General features: G+C 34.2%; 1 protein-coding gene across 1 annotated transcript in view; it reads left to right on the top strand.

Annotated features, from left to right (window-relative positions):
* Window positions 1–557: 557 nt before the first annotated feature.
* LOC133204523 (GDNF-inducible zinc finger protein 1-like) overlaps window positions 558–22,118 on the top strand; it is a 25,031-nt gene continuing 3,470 nt past the window's right edge. Inside the window, exons 1-12 of the mRNA XM_061340270.1 lie at window positions 558–1,846; window positions 1,986–2,198; window positions 3,491–3,627; window positions 4,318–4,391; window positions 6,037–6,120; window positions 8,733–8,830; window positions 9,708–9,843; window positions 12,688–12,714; window positions 16,239–16,343; window positions 17,934–18,127; window positions 20,625–20,726; window positions 21,054–21,158. Of these exons, the coding sequence (XP_061196254.1) occupies window positions 569–1,846; window positions 1,986–2,198; window positions 3,491–3,627; window positions 4,318–4,391; window positions 6,037–6,120; window positions 8,733–8,830; window positions 9,708–9,843; window positions 12,688–12,714; window positions 16,239–16,343; window positions 17,934–18,127; window positions 20,625–20,726; window positions 21,054–21,158 (2,553 nt within the window). The 5' untranslated portion in view covers window positions 558–568. The remainder of the gene's footprint in view (window positions 1,847–1,985; window positions 2,199–3,490; window positions 3,628–4,317; window positions 4,392–6,036; window positions 6,121–8,732; window positions 8,831–9,707; window positions 9,844–12,687; window positions 12,715–16,238; window positions 16,344–17,933; window positions 18,128–20,624; window positions 20,727–21,053; window positions 21,159–22,118) is intronic.

Raw genomic sequence — 22,118 nt, 5'->3', positions numbered from 1 at the left:
ATAAATATTCTGTAGGATTGACTCCTATTTTTTCCTTCCATGAACAAGATGTCTGACATGTTGTTCAGGCCAAATAAAAAAATATGTGTGGTTCCGGTTACCCGACCTTCCCTATTTAACACCCCCGACCCTAAACTTTTTTTTTTGGCAATTTTCATATTTTTTCCGGAATTTTCCCCGATTTCCATCAATGGCTCCAATTTAAGTTTTAGTTTCAGCAATGACGGCCTCCTTGCAAAACATACTGCAAGTGTTTAATAGTGTTAAATCCAAAGCAAGCTAGCATGTAGGTGTCCCCTACCAATATTGACTAGTATATTATGACACCTCATCTAAATGCCATTTGCAAAGCAGTGATAGGTATTAATTAGAAAAAATTAAGAAAATCATTTTGTTAAAAAAAAAAAAAAAAATTCCCTACCTACCTACCCTAATTTTTTTGGAAGTGTAACCGGAACCACACATATTTTTTTGTTTGGCCTGACATCTCCAGCACCCTTCTTATCATCAGGATTCATCATTTCAACATATTAAAAAAATCATCTTGTTATTTTTTGCAGATGTGAAAATGGTTGAAAGTGAACATATAATACTTCCTTATCTGACATCAAAGCTATCAGAAACTTTGTTTCTGTTTCAACAGAAAAGATACCTGTGTGATGTAATGATAATTACTGCCAATGGCTTTATCCCAGCTCACAGAGTTGTACTTGTGGCCGCAAGTAAATATTTTTATGATGCTGAAACTACAAGACATTCTTTTGACTCTATGGACCCAAACTTCCATCTTAATTATGACATCGAGGATGTGAGGAAGGTTGTGAGCTTGCTATACACGGGTAAAATGACTGTCAGCAAGTTTAATGTTGATAGAGTAGCAGCAATCTGTGCTGAATTGAAGCTGAACGAAGCTCTAGAAAAATGCCTTGTGTTTATGACTGAGGTTGGTGTTGCTAATCATGTGATGTTAGGGTTAATTGATGTTCCAGCAAAAGATAAAGAAGCTGAAAACAAAGTTGACAGCAATATTATTGATACCGACATCACAAATCATGAAGGGCAAGGTGTTAAAGTACTTAGCTGTGAGATTGACAGAGGTAGATTTTCTGATGAAACAAGTTTGAAACGGAAATATTCTGCCACTGAAAGTGAAAGCAATGACCAGGAGAGGACTCAGAAGAAGCCAAAATCTCCTGCTGTAAAGAAAGCAAAGACAAACAAGATGGTAGCTCCCACTCGGAATGTGTGCGATAAAGAGAGTCACCCCACAGAATCAATAATCACAATAGAGCCCCACTCTGTAGAGGCTTCTGAAGAAAATATCAGCTCACAGGAATCAGTGGAAGTTAGATTCAACTCGAGTCCAGAACAAGATGAGATTGCTGAAAATTCATTGCCCGAGTCTAGTACTGAGCTCAAAAGAGAAGAAAAGACTTCCACTGATGTTGATGATGCAGCAACATCATCTCAACTTTGTATGTTTATGGATTTAAATGAACTGAAAGTATATCATTCAAAACCTATTTATGGTGAAAAAATCACCAAACAGTTTGACCCTGATGGCTCCATTACTGAGGCCATAGAAAGGGACCAAGAGTTCCTCAGTGTGGGCCAAGTGGAGAAGAGGGTCAACTGTAGGAAATGCAAGATGGTGTTCAAAGACGTGGAGTCACTTGCAGAGCACCGACGGGAAATCCATCCATCCAACTATAAAAAAGAGAGATTTGTATGTGATATATGTAATGCTAAACCCAACAATCATGTCACTCTTGTGGAACACAAATTTAAGAAGCATGGAGTTGCATATGACAAAACCAAGTATCCTATTTACAAGTGTGAGGAACAGGTATAAAGTGTACTTCATAATAAAAATAGCACATTCAAAATTTGAATGCATATTAAAGAATAAAGTCATTGTGTTAGTGTGATTAATGTGCAAAATTAAATTATAGTGTTATATCAAAAATGTAAACTAACATTTATAGGATTGTGAGTTTCAAACTATCGTTCCCTACAAACTGTCGGAGCATAAGACCACTGTGCACTCAGGCTTGGCCTGTATCTGTGAGACGTGTGGCCGAGCCTTCAAAAGTAAGAGTGTCCTGAGGTACCACATCCAGTCCAACCACTCAGGGGTCAGGCCTAAATTTATATGTAACACCTGTGGGAAAACCTACTTCACAGCTCAGGCATTGAAGGTAAATAACACAGAATTAAGGTCAGCTGGTGTACTTATTAGCTCACCTGAGCTGAAAGCTCAAGTGAGCTTTTCTGATCATTCGTTATCCGTCGTCCGTCCATCTAGCTGTCTGTCTGTCCATTCCTCTGTAAACTTTTCACATTTTCAACTTCTTTTCAAGAACCACTGGGCCAGTTTTAACCAAAGCTGGTACTAAGCATACTTTGGTGAAGGGGACTTTAAATTTTTAACATGAAGGACCAAACCCCACTAAAAGGGGAGATAATCAAGAACAGACAAATATAGCGTGGGGTCATTAAAAAGTCTTCCTCTCAAGAACCTCTGGGCCAGAAAAGCTGAAACTTATGTGGAAGCATCCTAAAGAAGTATAGATTTCAAATTGTTCAAATGATGACCCCCGGGGGTAGGGCGGGGCCACAAGGGGGAATTCAAGTTTGACATTGAAATATATAGGGAAAATTTTAAAAAATTTTCTTCTCAAGAACCACTGGGCCAGAAAAGCCTAAACCCCCCTGGGGTAGGGTGGAGCCACAGTAGGTATTACAAGGGGGAACTCTTGTGAAGAACAGCAGGGCCAAAGTTACTCAGGTGAGCGTTGTGGCCCATTGGCCTCTTGTATATTTAACAAATTACAGCTCAGACAATGAAGGTAAAAATGTATCAAAGTATCCAGTCCCACCTATTTATGTAAAAAAAACACACTTCAAAGTTCAGTTATTAATGGTATATATAGCATTGAATCCGGGCCCATCTTTTATATGTTACGTGTGGCAAAACTTCTTCATGGTACAAACATTGAAGTTAGGTGACATGGGCCCCTGGGCACTTTTACAGTAAAACATGCTTATGATGAAGTGCCGGGAATGACAACACATTGAACAGGTCCACTTATACAGTTAAACCAGCTTATAATGAAGTGCCAGGGATGGGTAATTTTGATTGTTATAAAAATAATTCATTATATCCATTAAGTTCAGGGAATAAAATCACTTTGATTTAAGTGTGAGTTCATTATATGCACTTTTATTGTAACCGTGTTTTACTGTATATGTCGCATTTTAGACAAATCCTAATTCACACTGAAGGTAAATAAGAAAGAATCCAGACCAGCCTATGTACTTAAGGGTAATACATGCTGCAAATGTACCTCATGATTCATACACTCTTTTTATGTCGTACATTTAATTAAAAAATGGGAATTATAACATTCAATAATAATAACTTATGATTAAACAATTCTAAAAAGTGATTTTTTTTCTGTAATTCACTAATGATTCATTAATAATTTAGAAACACATGGAGTACCACACAGGGACCCAGAAAAGACTTCTTTGTCATCTGTGTCCATACAGCAGCGTAGGAAAGCAGGAGTTAAACAACCACTTGTTGAAGCTCCATAATGTCCCAGTACCAAGGAAAACCAAAGTGTACGTATAAACATAATACAACTCCATAATGTCCCAGTACCAAGGAAAACCGGTAGCGAGGTAAACCAAAGTTTATGTATAAATTAAACCTACTGAAATTCTGTAATGTTCTGGTACCAAGGAAAACCAAGATGTAAGTATAAACTTACTGAAACCTCGTAATGTTCTAGTACCAAGGAAAACCAAAGTGTATGTATAAACCTACAAAGTTCCCTCATGTTCCAGTACTAAAGAAACCAAAGTGTACATATAAACCTACTGAAACTCCATAATGTTCTGGTACCAAGGGAAACCTAATGTTCTGGCACTAAGGAAAACTAAAGTGTATGTATAAACCTAATGTCCTCAGAATGTGAAAATCTAAACTCCACAATCAGAATCTCTCACTGTCAAAGGAAACTATAGTTTATACATAAACTTACTTTATCTTGACAGGGAGGGGTAGGGTAGCATTACTCAAGCTCAGTTTTTTCAAGTTAAAGACACTGTTAGAAGAGAATGGTATTTTTGATTGAGCACTAAGTTCATAACATAGCAACATGATGATGTAAATGTGACTTATATGTAAAGTTATTCAGGGTACCTAAGTGAAAGTAAATGCCCATGAGCCTCTTGATTTATATAAACAGAAAAAAGAGATGTTAACTGGTCAGACCGGTATATAAGTAATATATTTGTATTGATTTCCAGGTATCAATGTGAAAAGTGTGATTACTACTCCCTGAACCGGACCCAATTCAACAGACATGTAGCTATGCATGATGGTAATATTATTATACTGTATGAAACCTTAATCTACAATAAAGCTATTAACTTATTTGAAAAGAAAATTATAAATGTAAAAAAATGTTTTGCAAAAGTGTGAAATTTAAAATTTATTGTGCTATTTTGAATATTTTTAGGGATGTCAACGAATAGTCGACTATTCGACTATCAGTCAGATGGACTGACGATCAAATAATGAAACGACATTCGAATATCAAAGAAATGCAAGAAAAGGGGGCGATAAAGAGAAGGAATTCTCGTCTTAAAATTGAAAAAGCGTCCCTCCTCAAACCGTATGATATACATCCTCAGACGATTAAGAGCTCAAACGCAATCACAGTTGCATACATGTGATATGTACCGGCTGTACGCAAAATGTACAGATTTTCGAGCCCATTCATCGTGTACCGGCGGGACACCAAAATTCACGGAATATGAAAATTTGTACAGTATTTTGAATTTCTCGCTAAATGACGCCATTTTCCTCTCATTCTCTCTCGCGAGACACTGGAAAACGTCACCTGTGTTGACACTTGACCTTCTGATAATTGTGTAGTGTACACAAACCATCGCGTGCGAAGGTGTGAACTGCCAATTGGGATAATTATCTTGCTATAAATTCGTATCAAATACCCTTTAGGTAGCTTTATTTTTTAAGGGGTACTTAATTACTGTTAATGTTTCGTATACGTAACTTGATTGAAAAAAATTAAGCCAACTTCTAAAGTTGATATACATGACTTAATATACGTGAATCTGACCCAGATCTTCGTAGGTATAAAATATACGATGTTTATTACAATGATTACGATGGAATTTCAGAAGAATTTGAGCGATATTTTATACCATTTTTTGTACCATTTTTTGATAGGCAGTGTACAGTTTTTTCACCCAAATTCCAGTTTTTTTATGGCTCCTGTACAGTTTTGTGGTCTTTGACTTATCACATGTATGCAGTTGATAAATAATTTTCCACAACAAAATCTGTTGACTTTCAATGTACAGCTGTACATATTGATAGTACAGTAATTACAAATGTTCACAGTGATAATTATTTCTCAATGACTGACCTTTTAGTTTTTGTAATGAATTATGCAACTTTGTTTGTAAAACTATTAATTGGACTTAATCTCAAACCATTGTACCAATTATGAGTAAATTATATAAGTAAATTATATGTTATTACTTCTAAGAATGTTTAAACACTAGGAACACACCATAGCCGTGAAGTTTTGAAACTTCAATAATTATTAAAACATTAATTTTACACTGTAAAGACATTTTGATAGGCGGGACAATCATTAATTTAACAATATCACCTGAAAGTGTGTGTTTACTCCTCCCCCTTCCCCAGTTAATTTAATAAGGTTTAAAAATACCATATTGACAATTCTCTAAGCTTACGAGAATAAAATCTGACTGTACAGATCATTTTATGAATGTGATTTACGGGAAATCATCATGATCATACATTTTGGAGAATTGCCGATGTATATCTATTTCATTTCAAAATCTTGTGAGTCTGAATATCTGTTTGTAATATAAACATTTTGATGTTCCGAATAGTCGACTATCGTTCAAATAATGGAATCGAATGTTTGACTAAGGAAAATAAATATTTTGACATCCCTAAATATTTTACAGGAGGAGAGAATGCATTCAAGTGTTCAGAGTGTGATAAAACGTTCCCTTCTATGTATAACTTGAAAAGTCATGAAAAAAGACACAGTAAGTAAACATGTATTCCTTCACAGTAAGTAAACATGTCCACCTACACAGTAAGTAAACATGTCCACCTACACAGTAAGTAAACATGTACACCTACACAGTAAGTAAACATATACATGTACACCTACACAGTAAGTAAACGTACACCACACAGTAAGTAAACATGTACACCTACACAGTAAGTAAACGTACACCTACACAGTAAGTAAACATGTACACCTACACAGTAAGTAAACATGTACACCTACACAGTAAGTAAACATGTACACCTACACAGTAAGAAAACATGTACCGGTACACCTACACAGTAAGTAAACGTACACCTACACAGTACATCTACACAGTAAGTAAACATGTATTCCTACACAGTAAGTAAACATGTACACCTACACAGTAAGTTAACATGTACACCTACACAGTAAGTAAACGTACACCCACACAGTAAGTCAACGTACACCCACACAGTAAGTAAACATGTACACCTACACAGTAAGTAAACGTGTAAACCTACACAGTAAGTAAACATGTACACCTACACAGTACACCTACACAGTAAGTAAACATGTACACCTACACAGTAAGAAAACATGTACACCTACACGGTAAGTAAACATGTACACCTACACAGTACACCTACACAGTCAGTAAACATGTACACCTGCACAGTAAGTAAACATGTACACCTACACAGTAAGTAAACATGTAAACCTACACAGTAAGTAAACATGTAAACCTACACAGTAAGTAAACGTACCCCTACACCATAAGTAAACATGTACACCTACACAGTAAGTAAACATGTACACCTACACAGTACACCTACACCGTAAGTAAACATGTACCCCTACACCGTAAGTGAACATGCACATCTACACAGTAAGTAAACATGTACACCTACACAGTAAGTAAACATACACCTACACAGTAAGTAAACATGTAAACCTACACAGTAAGTAAACATGTACACCTACACAGTAAGTAAACATGTACACCTACACAGTAAGTAAACATGTACACCTACACAGTAAGTAAACATGTACACCTACACAGTAAGTAAACATGTACACCTACACAGTAAGTAAACATGTACACCTACACAGTAAGTAAACATGTACACCTACACAGTAAACATGTACACCTACACAGTAAGTAAATTCATACACCTACACAGTAAGTAAACACATACACCTACACAGTAAGTAAACATGTACCCCTACAAAGTAAGTACCGTATATACTCGCCTATATGTCGGATTTTTGGGAGTTAAATTTTGGTCCAAAACTCTATGTCCGACTTATGGGCGAGTTATAAAAAGAAATATAAGCTTCAAAAATACAACCAACTTATAGGCGGACCGACTTATAGGTGATTATATACGGTAAACATGTACACCTACACAGTAAGTAAACGTGTACACCTACACAGTAAACATGTACACCTACACAGTAAGTAAACATGTACACCTACACAGTAAGTAAACATGTACCCCTACACAGTAAGTAAACATGTACATCTACACAGTAAACATGTACCCCTACACAGTAAGTAAACATGTACACCTATACAGTAAGTAAACATGTACCCCTACACAGTAAGTAAACATGTACACCTACACAGTAAGTAAACATGTACACCTACACAGTAAGTAAACATGTAAACCTACACAGTAAGTAAACATGTAAACCTACAAGGACAAGATAAAAACAGTGAATTGTTTTTGTTACAAAAGTGTATTTCTTTGATCATAGGTATTAAACCCAAAAATGAGTATATATACTCAGAATGATGATTGAATTTAGTTTCTTCAGGGTCCCATATGTTGGTGTTCTATAGCAATTATTTTGTCTATCTGTTTGCTCAACACTCAGGTCATGTTATAGCTTGATGGGGAGTTTTGCTGTTGTAGACCAGTCTCAATGAAAAAATTATGTATAATTTCCCTATTTCATTATATGTGTTTTTCCTAATCATGTGTCAATTAAAAGATACTTTAGAAAACTACAATGTTAGGATTTTTTTTCTTCATGAATAGAAACGCACTGGTTTTGTCTCTTCAACAAAGGTCATGACTATAAAAGAGTCAAAGCTATTGATACCTATTCACTACTTAAATGAACAGATGGTTGGAGAAAATACATGTCGATATTGAGGTCATTCTGTCAAAGGTCAAAATTATTTTTTTCATGAAAACAAATTCATATGACACAAAAACTAAATTGTGTTTCATATTTACTATACAATTAAAGAAAGACAGGCATCTGTAAATTTAAGGCAACTTGCTCAAAGGACTGGAACATAATTATATATACCGTATAAATGGAAATTTTTGGTGGGACGCAAATTTAGCAATTTATCCCAAAAAAGTCGGTATATATTTTTGAAGTAATTTTAGCGATTTTATAATGTCAAGAGAGATAACTATAACAAATGACACAGCATAAAATGTTAGTGATATTCAATTTTATCGACCTCAGAACCCTCGCTTATAATGCCAAAATTAAATCCTAGCTAAAATTCCTGCTTATACAGTATAAGCATGGTGTGAGACCCTGTTTGATGTCAGTTTTCTTGTTATACCTAGTTATATTGAATTGACTTTGTTTTGTTTGCAGAGGCAGAGACAGTGAACTGTCCTTATGAAGGCTGTAATTTTTTCACGAAGTTCAAACATATCCTGAAAAACCATATTACAGGAAAACACACCAACACAGTAAGTATAGAGCATTTCAGTTCATAGGAAAACACACCAACACATTAAATACACAGGTTGGTCATCCCTTCATAAACACCAAAAAATATGCATAAATAACTATATAAAGCCTAAAACTGAACAAACTCATAATCTATTTTATGATGCATAATACAATTATTGGATTAGATACTCAAAAAAGCTATATTTTGAAGAGAAGTTTGTTTTAAAGACCCTCTAAAAATTAGAGGAAAATATTTTTTTGGACATTGAGAAAATTATAGTGTGTAAAGGTGTAAGCATTGAGCTTATCTATCACATTTTCAACATAGGTTGCCTTGCATTTACCCCCAGGAAAAATGTTCAAAGTCTATGAAGTACTGATGAACATAAATCACTGTTGTTTACATAAGTGGGCAAAATATCTGCAAATGAAGTCTTCTATCTATTCATCTTGGCCTATTAAAGTGTTATGAATGCTTGATTTGATCACAAATTAAGTAATAAACTGTACAATTTAATTTATTTTATTCTTGATCAAAGGGCAGATCACTCTATCTGCATAAAAATACCATAGTATCAGAACTCTCTAGTGTGCAGTGTATAGAGGGCTTTTTAACATGAGTGTATGTTGCATACTGACACTCTGTGATATATTTTCCAGACAAGTGGCCTTATATTGATCTTAACTGATGGGAATTATTAATGACATTAAGTTGAATTAAACTGTATTCAGTGCATGTATTTTTTTTTTTTTACATTTTCCAGTAAAAACTAAGGACATAAGATTTGCTTGCACACTTAATTGTTAAATTCATGAATTAATGCAAATTAAACTTTCTATCCATCAAACCTTGATTAATATGGAAAATATTTACAGTACTTTTTCTTCTTTCAGAATTTCAAACCATACAAGTGCCACCTTTGTGATCACAGCTGTAAGTTAAAAGGGAACTTAAACAAACATCTAGTGAACAAACATGGGTTAGAGGTCATGACTGAGGTTAAACAGCGCAAGATTGCCTTGGAAACAGGTCAAGGTTACAATGAAATACTTGTAGACCGTGCCAAATCTAGGATCGCATGCACAATCCCAGCAATGTTTCCAGAGCAGCAGGATTCCTGATTCCCATTCTGAACTGAGCAGTCATGTTGTAGATTTATATAAACTGGAACAGAAAATGACTGTAAAATATTCATTTTTTTCCTATCAGCAAGTGGTAGAACAGTGTATCTAGAAAACACAACTCTCAAAGAACATTAGGTCCTGAACTGTTATGATGAGTTATGGTCCTGTTTGTATTATTGTGAGGAGAATGCCTTCTACCTCTTTTATATTCATATTACATTGATTTCTAGTTGTAGTGCACTGGTTGCATGTAGTATTCATTTGAAGCTTATTTTATGCTACATTCCAGAAACAGTATTTGATGATTGTAGAAATGAAACATCACCTGTGTAAACTGAAAACAGAAGGAAAAATTAGTTTTCAAAGATTTTTATAACATTAGACTATAAAGGAGTTCCTGTGTTCAGGTTTTTCATTTAACCAATCATGTTAAGAATTATTATTTTAAAAACATATTTAAATTGATTTTGATATCTTATTCCTTACAGGGATTATTTGTTTAGAGACAAAATGCAGATACCTATGTGTATATCATTCTGATTTATCACAAGTGTGAACTAGTTTTTGCTCTGTTTTATTGAAAATGTAACTGATTAAGTGAGATATTTTTTGAATATGAATGGATATATGAATGAAAATAAATGAAGAAGTCTTTTCCTTATCGTCATTAATCTTCACAGTTGAAATGGCCAAGGCTTGCATCTATAGTCTGTGTAATGGGAAACCTGTTTGTTTCTATGTGAATAAGCCTTCAGATCTGATCTAGAGATTTTACATGCATTTCAGCACCATGAAAATAAAAGCGAGTAATTTTATTTCGTGAGTGGTGCTTCTCATGAAATTACACAATAATTAATTCCTTGCTTATATTTGGGAATCTACAGTATGTTGTATTCTCAAAAAGTTTTTGTCAGGCGAATACAGTAAGTGTGACACAGATGTACTGTATCATCCATTCTGGTGCTTACTATGAATAAATGATTGCTTAATCAAAAAATCACCTGTTTTGGAGGGTGGAGACTTTCTGGATCAAAACTAGAAACATTTAAATTGGGAATATTGAAAATATTAAGTCAAGTGTACTTAGATAGTCCTCTCCCATACATAAAATCTTAATAGCCATACAATCCAATTCTTCATTTTAAAATGCACGTCCAACACACTGTCGCATGAGAAGCTTTGTCTACCAAAACACAACCGCATGATGTGCAATTTTCCAACACTAAGAAAATTCGAATTCTGTGTAGAAACCCTAATTACTCTTTTCAACTACTTGACTATACTGTTCATATAATTTGCAATATAAACAAATAATGATATTTCATATTGAAGAATAATTGGAATTATTGCTTATTCATTGGGGGGGGGGGGGTTAATTATAATTTCTAACATAAATGCACTCTTTAATTCTACTTTTTTTTTTACCCAATGTTTGAAAAAAAAGTCTTGAAAAACAATCAATAAAAAAGTGGCCAATTTTTGTTTTGACAGGACCTCTACTTTATACATATCAGTTTTACCACAATTCATTATACAACATGGCCGTAGGAACCGGGGGGGGGGGCACGGGGGGGCCGTGTCCCCCCCAATAATTTTGCCGATATATAGATTACTATAGTAAACATAGATACTATAAACATCATGTGCCCCCTCAATAAAACCGCCTGATGACCTTTTTTTTTTTTTTTTTTTTTTTTTTTTGCTTGTCAAGGAATATTTGGTAGTTGACGACCTTTTTTTTTTTTTTTTTTTTTTGCTTGTCAGAAAATTTTTGGTAGTGCTCAACTGTCAACTGAAAAATGTTTGGCTGTGCCCCCCCCCCCCCAAACTGAAATTGCTTCCTACGGGCCTGTACAAAGTTGTAACCGTTTGTTGGGTTTTATTCAACATCATTCAACTGTAATTTTAAAAAAGATGCAGATCTTTTGCTTTTCAAAATTGCATTGTAACTTCCATCTACAAAAGGAATACTTTCAATGTGCTTTTTGTTACAGGTCACAACGTAAACAACTAATATGCGTCCCTAATGTCTCGTATTAATTTTTTTTTTCTATTAAGGGTGCCGACTGGGGTTTTCATTGCGCAATACTTCGCGCAGCATAGTAAAATAAAGCGTATTTACTCTTTTAAAGCAACTAGTTTTACATAATTTATGAAAAATAACAAATTTAGGAAATATGAGGTCAAAAAATCTTATTACGTTTTTAATTAACTGATTTTTTTAACGATTTTTCAAATGATGGGTAGAAAGACGTCGTTATAGTGTGTTTTTGACGTTATGAATAACCGAAGTTCTTTAAGCGGGGTCATTAATTATGCCATAAAATAAAAAGTATAAAATGTATGCTCTTGGAATTTTAAACATAGGAAATTGAGAATATAGCAATCATTGTTACTATTACTTTTATGTAAATCTATGGTATCTGTCATGTTTTGTTTTACTCCATAAAAACAGGAAAATATCATGAATTTTGACATTTTGAGATGCCCCCTCTGGAAACCAGACGGTAGAATATTGTGTTTCTTGCACAAAATGTACAATATAGTATTATCCATCAAATAATAAAATTTGAGCAAATAGTCTACAGTAGTATTTGTATAATTTGCTCCGAAGTGCCAAAAAATGGTATTTTCCTATATAATCCTATAGTAAATGTACCCGTATTTTGAGACGGTCCCTGAAAAATAACCAGACGGTAGATTTTCACTAAACTTGGCATGTATACGGAAGTCAATGTAAGGTATATAGGGTATAAAATTAAAGAGTTTCTCTATAGTAGTTTTCACACAATAAAACCCCAGTCGGCTCCCTTAAATAATAATCACAGTTTATTCACGTAGTTCAATAAAGTAACAATCAATTTATCGAAGAAAGACGAAAACAATATTACTTTAGCGATACCAGAACAAAACCGTAATAACTATGCAGTTTTGGTTGTTAGTGTATGACGTTGTGTCATCACTAGCTGCACGGAACTATCATGATCTCTGTACAGTACTGTTGATTACCTGTATGGATATTGTGTGCGCTCAAGCGGAAAGGGATTTCGCATGGTGGCTGTATGCAATATATTGTTAAAATGACACTTGTAAAAAAAATTTTTTTTGATCGGGCGGGGGGGGGGGGTCCCGAACCCCCCCAAACCCCCCTGAATCCGCCACTGCTGAGTAGGAGAATTTTACAATGATTTTAACAACTGTTTAAAAAAAACACAGGAAGGAGAAAAACATCACTCCACCCAAACAAAATCATGAGGTAAATAACTATTGAATAAATAGCTAAATATATTTTTAAAGTTTGAAAGGCACTGTTCAAGGTTCATATGTGATGTTTATCAACAGCGTACGGGAGGTAACTCCTATAACTAGTTGGTGGAACTCTTCTTTATGTGAGGTACGTTTCGTCTATGAGCACATACCGACGAGAGTGAAGAAGAAGCTTCTGTAGCAACATTTATGCATTCCATCGTGAAATTTTCAGACCAGACAGAAGTATGAGCAGCCGTCAGAATGAAACTTCAGGAAAGTAAGTATGCGGTACAGAGACATGGTTCGAAGAAATTATATCGTAAACACTTGGCGGTAAATTCGGGTCAGTTGACGACGAGTCTGCACAGACTTGTGTTTTCAGTTTCCGCTTGATTGGTCAATGTAATAGTTTGTGAAACCTATGTTTTATGTCCTGTTTTGTACTTTTTTTGTAAAACCTTTTATTTTACAATATATAATAATGACATTTGTTAGCGTAGTAAACACACAATCTTTTTTTTTTAATTAAACTGATTTTAAAACAATGCTATGGTTATGTTTGGAATGCATTATACGTATACGATGAACTTTTTATTTTTATTTTTATTTATTTTTTTTTTTTTTGGACAGTATAGTATGTGTTTCAGAAATCTAGAACAATATGTTTTATGCATTTAATAAAAATATTTGAATAAATGTGACCTGTCTCCTCCCCCTCCCTACCCCCCCCCCCCCACACACACACACAAATCAGTACTTTTTTGTGTACACAGTAAATCAATCTCTCTCTAGTACAATAATCATGGACTTGTTGACAAACCTTCCTCCATTTATAAAGTCATAAAGAAATTGTTAAGGTGGAATTGATCTGCATTTTTTCATCAAGAAATTTGTTTTCCATCATTGCGAGATTTGTTTGTCCATTATACATGACCATGTTTGATAAATCAAATCAAAATTAAAGCAAGCATCATACTTATATATCTATTATATCTATTATATTTCTTTACTAATGTAGGCTAGGTGAAAGATGAGCCAGTAAGAATATTTCATGAACTTTGTGTATATATTTACACACAATATTGGAGTGGCATTGTCACTTTCATATTTCTTTCTACGTAAGATTTTTTCTGTTATAATATGAATCATATATCAAATTCAATTGCCACCAAAACAAGAATGTGTACCCACAATTTTACTCTGCATTTTTGCACTAAGACTCAAGGGATTTTTAAGCTTTCCATTAAATAAACACAGTCTTTGAAAATTAAGAGTGTGCCCCTTTTTGGGGGGAAAAGAAATTTAACAACACAAGGTTATGTTTTAGTGTATCAGACTGTGACTAATGGAATCTTTAAAGTCCCTGCAGCTTTTGAGTGTGTGTTACCCTTGGTATTTTGTTGGTGCCATATAATCACTATATTGCTTTAACTTGTTACTGTTTGTTTTCCAAAGTGAGGATGATGATTTCACTAGTACCACTAGATCACTGGGAGAGAGGTAACTTAGTCAAGTTCAGTTTAATCTCAATGTTGTAGTGTCATTTCTAAATGTAACATTCTGTAACATATAATCAGAGAATCTAGTATCATTTGAAGTCTGGTGAATCTCAAAACTTTTCGAAATACATGTGTGGAATGTCTACCATGTAAATTAACTTAAAGAATAAGTTTCTGTTAAAAGTATCTAGCAGTAAAGATTGTGTGTCATAGATTGATATTCACTGGATCAAAAAAACAATACTAATGAAAGTAGCTTTAGTTGTTTCATAACCATTATAGGTGAATAAATATAATTGTATATTAATATATGTAATTCTAACTTTGGTGATGGGTATTAGTGAGAGAGAGAGAGAGAGAGAGAGAGAGAGAGAGAGAGAGAGAGAGAGAGAGAGAGAGAGAGAGAGAGAGAGAGAAAGAAAGAAAATTGGTCTGGTTGTTTAATTTGGTTAATTGTTGATATATACCATAATTACACTGAATATGATTTTACAAAAATAATCTTGTTTGAGCATGTCATAAAGATGTATCTTGACATATGATTGCTTGAGATGGGAGAGAGATGCAATTATTTAGAAAATAAGGTAGAAATATCAAATATTTGCACACCATGAATTTATAGTTCAAACAAGCACCACTAATCCTTTGTGAAATGATTATCTCAGCCATTATTATTTGAGTATATAAATTTATGTCTCTGTATTCATGATAATAAAAATGTTTTTGACCTATATACAATGTAGATAATTATGTATATATCTTTAGATATGCATCTGTCACTTTATAAAAATAATTTGAATTGAAAATCAAAAGTAACGTGAAGACAAGTAAGACCATTAAAATATTGTGAATCGGAACTGAGACTGTTTTCTCAGTGATGTACCATTACTTATTCTCCACCTCCTTTTTTTAGTAGGATGAACATGACCATAGGGCAGCAGGCGTAAGTTGCTTTATGTTGTTCCCGCAAAATCTTTCTTTTAAACTTGATGAAAATTTTGTAACAAGTTTAAACTAAAGATTTGCCTGCACTTGCCTTGCATATATCTTAAACTAAAATTCTTTAGTCTATTGTGCACCCAAGAGTTGTGTTTGTCAAAAGTGATTGTAAATATAATATAGACATTGATAGTTCTAAAACCCATATATGTTACACCTCTTTTTCACATCAATGTCTTTTTGGATGAGAAGGGATTTGCACTTTGTCTGTTAAACACTGCTTTATATGTACAATCTCCAACATAAAGATGCAACCTTTCCATTGGTGAAGGTTACTCAATTCTGTTGCACTTGTGTATAATATTTATAATTACGTATTTGTGCATGTGTTTACATTGATGGGCAAAAGTATAACTGTATTTGTGATGCCTTATATAAGTCTTTTTTTTCTATCACAAATGAAGGCTTAGTATAACAAACATTAACTTTTGTGTTTCATTTACCTCTACACCACTTTTTTAAAAGACATGTTGATAGATAAATGAAGAGAGGATATCATTATTTGATTTCAATTTCCACATTTTAACTGCTTCTGATTCCAGTGAAAATCAAGCCAAGTTTTGTCAAGCTCGAGTAGCCAATGCTGAGAAGTACCTGGGGTCGCTTTGTGAAGTAATGGGGTCAATCACAAGAAAGACGGCCAGGATTCGAGACAAAGGTATAGTCAGACAGCTATCACTGGACAGAGTAATTGCAACATTTAAATATGGATAATTGTCATGGTGTGTTTTTACAGACCTTGGATGTTGTGGGATAATTGTCCACAGAATACCAATTTCAGTATTCTAATTACTGACACAATAATTTCACATAGGCATTCCTGTAGCTCCAAAGACTGTCCAGAGTTATTGGTCTTAATTGTTTGTACACTTGTATTAGTCAGAATTCACATTTTAACATTGAAACTAAAAATGAAATTGAAATAATGATATTTTCGCTATGGCACTATAAATTTGCTGACAATCTTTTATAATAACTGCTTGATCGCTACAAGATGTAATGTTTTTTGCCTTTGATTTCACTGTAAGTTTTTTGCATGCTTTTAAGAAGAAGGTACAGTTTGGGCTTTATTGTGCCCTAAAAATTTAATGTTCTTAAAAAGTTATTAAATTGGCTATAACATGAGTTTAGTAGATGAATTTGATAAATCATTAAAGAATATGGCATGAAGGAGGACCATTCTGGAAATATGACGTCATTAATTTGGTACATTTCTTAATTTATGCAGAAAAGCCTCAACATGACTCATTTCTGTGCTTACTTTCCTTTAGAAAATAGTGTTCGCAGCCCTCGCCCACTTCAATTTTTAGATATATTATGTAAAATGCTTTGAAAAATCACATATCTCAAAATCGTGTGGGCGATGCATGCGCTCTATGTTTTCTGAAAGAAAATTTCACCGAAAATTGATGTCTTCTGCAACTTTAAAGAATATACGGGAAAATGCACAAGTTCATGACATCACAATTAGCATTTAAGAGGTCATATCGGAAAAACAATTTGTATAATTTTACTGCATGGAATTTCAATAATTCAGAAAGGATGAAGTTTAATTTCTTGCATCACTTCTAAATTTTAGAGAAATACAGGGCCAGATTTGTATTGAAACCGTACCTTGTTCTTTACTCAAATCTGTTTAAAAACTTACTGATGGTGCCTAGATGTATCAAAAACTGAATACAAGTATAACTTATTTTGCTTTTTTCTGCTTTCCCTTACAGACATACATATGTATTGCCGTTTTTTTCTACATATGCACTACTTTTCTGGCCGATACACATGTTCCTGTGCTAAAAAATGATCATGCAACTTTAAAATTCAAACAGGGAATAACTGTAAAACTTTGATCGTGATCAAATTATATAGAATCCAAAATGAAAACAATGAAGCGGGGCACCTTCAGGGGGATGAGTGGGGATGAGAATTTAACATTTAATTTTTTCTGGCCTTGGACACATGCAGAGATTCAGAGGGGGGTCTACTAGTGCGATAAAGAAGTCAAAGTATATCAACCCTTTCTTTTTTATGTAAAAAAGTAACGCTACTATACATGTAAGTGTACATATATTTGTATTAACTGCTATGTCCCCCCTTTTTAGCTTAGCTTCAAGTATAACCTTTTGGTTGTGAGCTTTAACAATTTCATGCTTTATCCCACAATGAAAATTTGTGTATGATATAAGAATTGCTATTTTTCCATAAAAATTTTTCTGAGTAAGATATTCCTAATTTGCTTTTGTATCTTTAGGCGACATTTTAGCCAAAATATGTAAAGACTATTCAGATGAAGAGAATGTTAGTCACTCCCTGAAGGCAGGTCTACGATTTTGTGCTGAGAACTTATCTGTGATACAGGACTACAGGCATGCTCAAGTACAGAGACTGGAGTCAAAGGTTGTTAGACCCATCAGTGACTATGGCAACATCTGTAAACAAATCAAAGTAAGTAACAAATAATACACATTTATTGACTGGGTTCAAGGGCAAAATGTATTTTGTCGGACCCAAGAACCAAACTGTTTGCCTGATAGGGCTGTATCAATATATCGATTAATCGATATGTATTGATATTTAAGAAATATGTATCGTATCGAAAAAATAACTTCCAATACGTATCGGACAGGCAGATTTTCTTATAATTCTGTGAAAAAGTTGGGAATTTCAATCACCAAAGGTTATATTTTTCACTGTTTTGAATTAAAATTGATCAATAATGATAGAATCATTAAGGAGATAGCACATCTTAGATAAATATTACAAAAAACATAGACAACTTTATATAACGTTGTTTTCACAGTCATTAAAAGTTTGAATTTGAAGTGTAATTTGTTATGACAGTGAGACAAGAACTTCAAAATGGTCATAAAACAATTAATTTTTTTTTATAAAATTTATGCATTAAATGAATTATAAGACTTTTTAGCTCACCTGAGCTGAAAGCTCAAGTGAGCTTTTCTGATCACATTTTGTCCGGCGTCCGTCTGTCTGTCCGTCTGTCTGTCTGTCTGTCCGTCTGTCTGTAAACTTTTCACATTTTCGACTTCTTCTCAAGAACCACTGGGCCAATTTCAACCAAACTTGCCACAAAGTATCCTTGGGTAAAGGGGATTCAAGTTTGTTCAAATGAAGGCCCACGCCCTCTTTCAAGGGGAGATAATTAGGAATTACTGAAAAAATAATGGAATCATTTAAAAATCTTCTTCTCAAGAACCATAGGGCCAGGAAAGATGAAACTCACTTGGAAGCATCCTCAGGTAGTGTAGATTCAAGTTTGTTCAAATCATGACCCCCGGGGGTAGGGCGGGGCCACAATGGAGGATCAAAGTTTTATAGAAATATATAGGAAAAATCTTTAAAAATCTTCTTCTCAAGAACAGCAAAGCCATGATGAGTCAAATTCATGTGGAAGCATCCTCAGGTAGTGTAGATTCAAGTTTGTTCAAATCATGACCCCCGGGGGTAGGGCGGGGCCACAATGGAGGATCAAAGTTTTACATAGAAATATATAGGAAAAATCTTTAAAAATCTTCTTCTCAAGAACAGCAAAGCCATGAAGAGTCATATTTATATGGAAGCATCCTCAGGTAGTGTAGATTCAAGTTTGTTCAAATCATGACCGCCGGGGGGTGGGCGGGGCCACATTGGAGGATCAAAGTTTTACATAGAAATTTTAGGAAAAATCTTTAAAAATCTTCTTCTCAAGAACAGCAAAGCCATGATTTATTATATATAAATATTTATATGGAAGCATCCACATGTTGGGTAGATTCAGTTTTGTTCAAATCATGAACCCCCCGGGGGTAGGGTGGGGCCAGAAATGAGGATTAAATAGAAATATATAGGAAAATATCTTCTTCTGAAGAACTGCAAAGCAATGATTAGTCATTTTAATATGGAAGCATTCTCAGGTAGTGTAGATTGAAGTTTGTTAAAATGATGACCCCCGGGGATAGGGTCGGGCCACAATGGGTGGTCAAAAATTTTATATAAGAACATATAGAAAAAATATTTCTTCTCAAGAACAGAAAAGCTATGTTTAGTCATATTGATATGGAAGCATCCTCAGGTAGTGTAGTTTCAAGTTTGTTCAAATGATGACCCCTGGGATAGGTAATCTTTTCAATACTGAACTGATTTGTGCTTTTGCCAAGCCAATGTGCTCAGGTGAGCGATGCGGCCCATGGGCCTCTTGTTTTAGTATAGATTTATATAGGAACTAATTTTTAAAAGTAAAACAATATATAAGAATGTCACTAAACAATGCACATTCTCACATAGAGTCTGAACTTGCTGACAAATGTGAAATGATGTAAGCCTGACCTATTTATCGCAGAAAATGCTGCAAGCTCTAAACTCAGTGAAATTGATGGCCTTACCAGTACTAACTCTTTGATCTGCTGAGAAATATACAGCATTGATAACTGTTTGACTATTTAGTCACATGAGTATATTAGAATGTGAACACAGAATGAAATTCCAAACTATAGATGATAATGTAGTATGTTAGTAATGCTTTATCAATTTACACCTCATTAAACATGTTAAAAAAGATGAGGTATCAACTGTTTAGTTCATATGTGTGTTTGTTTAATGATACAGACTGGTGTTAATATCTTGTATGCATATGCTGGTGTTAGTATGTTAGGCTGTTAACTTTATAGGCTGGTGTTAATATGTTAGGCTGTTTACAGGCTGGTGTTAATATGTTAGGCTGTTTACAGGCTGGTATTAATATGTTAGGCTGTTTATAGGCTGGTGTTAATATGTTAGGCTGTTAACTTTACAGGCTGGTGTTAATATGTTAGGCTGTTAACTTTACAGGCTGGTGTTAATAATGTTAGGCTGTTTACAGGCTGTGCTAATTTGTGTATCTGTTCACAGGCTGTGCTAATTTGTGTATCTGTTTACAGGCTGTGCTAATTTATGTATCTGTTTACAGGCTGGTGTGAAGAGGGAGCTAGATGCTGTCAAAAGAGAGGACAAGAAGAAAACAGAGCTTCAGAAATTACGCTCCAAAAATCCCGCAAATACTCACCAGATTGTATCCTTGTATACACAATGTACATGTATTATCAATTATCATGAGAACTTAGTTATTTACATAACATTTGTTGTTTTGATTTGTTGAAGGAGTTCATTTTCCTTAACTCTGAGCCAGAGCAGAGTAAGTAATGGAGAGAAGAAGATGAGAAAAATCAACCACTGAACAAGATAAACTTCCCAAAAATAATTATGTCAATTAATACTTTCATAATCAGAACGTTGTAATAAGTTCTGAAATATATAGAAATTGACTTTGAAATTATCTTCATTTGGCAAAGTTATACTACATCCATTTTTCCATTAATTACGATATGTTGGATTGCAGGCACAGTCTGATGTTGAGCGAGCCAGGGAGAATGCCTCTATAGGAAGTAAACATTTAGAGGAACAAATGGTCACGTTTGAGAAAAGGAGGCTTCATGATATTAAAGTAGGTGTTCAGGGAAGAATTCAATGAGGTTATTATGATGATTACATTTTCATTTGCTTTGTAGCCAAAATGCCATATTATTCTGATTGGCAACTGAGCTGAAGGAAAATTTCATAACCATGTGAGATGTTATTTCTCACTGGCTCAACTCGGTGGAAAAATAAAGAGGACTATGGTTTCATTTTACAACTGTGTTAAAAAAAATTTTTTGGTGTATAAATTTCAACGTCATCAAAATCCCAGTGTGCATAAAATCTAGTTTTGATCCACTCTGAAAATCTGATAGTAGCTATACATATTTGCTTGATTTAAATTGCAGAGTTTTGTCTTTGGTGTCTTGTAGGCCAATACTAGGACAAAATTTGCCACATCTGAAAAATTATAGTCAAGAAATGCTAAGAATTGAATATTTTGTAGAATTCACTTGATAATAGATTGAGCTACATAGGTAATGAATTCATAATGAAATTCAAGCCAGGAGTGTGAAAAGATCTGACCATTATGTCTATCTCTCTATGCCTTTCAGTTGTACAGATGATTCTAAATCTGTTTACAACCCTCCTTAGACCTAGATACCTCCTCTTAGGGTCCACTGGAATTCTTGTCTTTGGGTGTATATAGGAATCGATGTATCCTTGACCACTGTTTATTTCTGTGATCTGTACAAATCATGTCCAGACCATAATTTTGTTTCAAAGAAAATCTTCTTGGTACCTGTCAGATGGTTGCCACCGACAAGAGATATGTCATGACCTTGACCCAAAGTCATTTGCATGCGTTCATGGACTCTGGCACACAAAAAGGTTTCGGTACGAGTTGTAACTTAGTAACATAAACAAAGGAAATTTTGGAATTTGAACAAGGATGCTTATGGCATAAGGAATTTGGGCAAGTTCAAGGCATTGGCAGAAAAATGTGAAATCCATTTCTGCTAGTTTGTGTTTGTAATCTAAAATTTTG

This window comes from Saccostrea echinata, unplaced genomic scaffold, assembly GCF_033153115.1.
Source record: "Saccostrea echinata isolate AGI-Se365-2 ecotype Australia unplaced genomic scaffold, CSIRO_AGI_Sech_v1 ptg000054l, whole genome shotgun sequence".
Taxonomy (NCBI): Eukaryota; Metazoa; Mollusca; class Bivalvia; order Ostreida; family Ostreidae; genus Saccostrea; species Saccostrea echinata.
The sequence above is the reverse complement of the archived record's forward strand: the minus strand, read 5'-3'. Positions and strand labels throughout refer to the sequence as shown.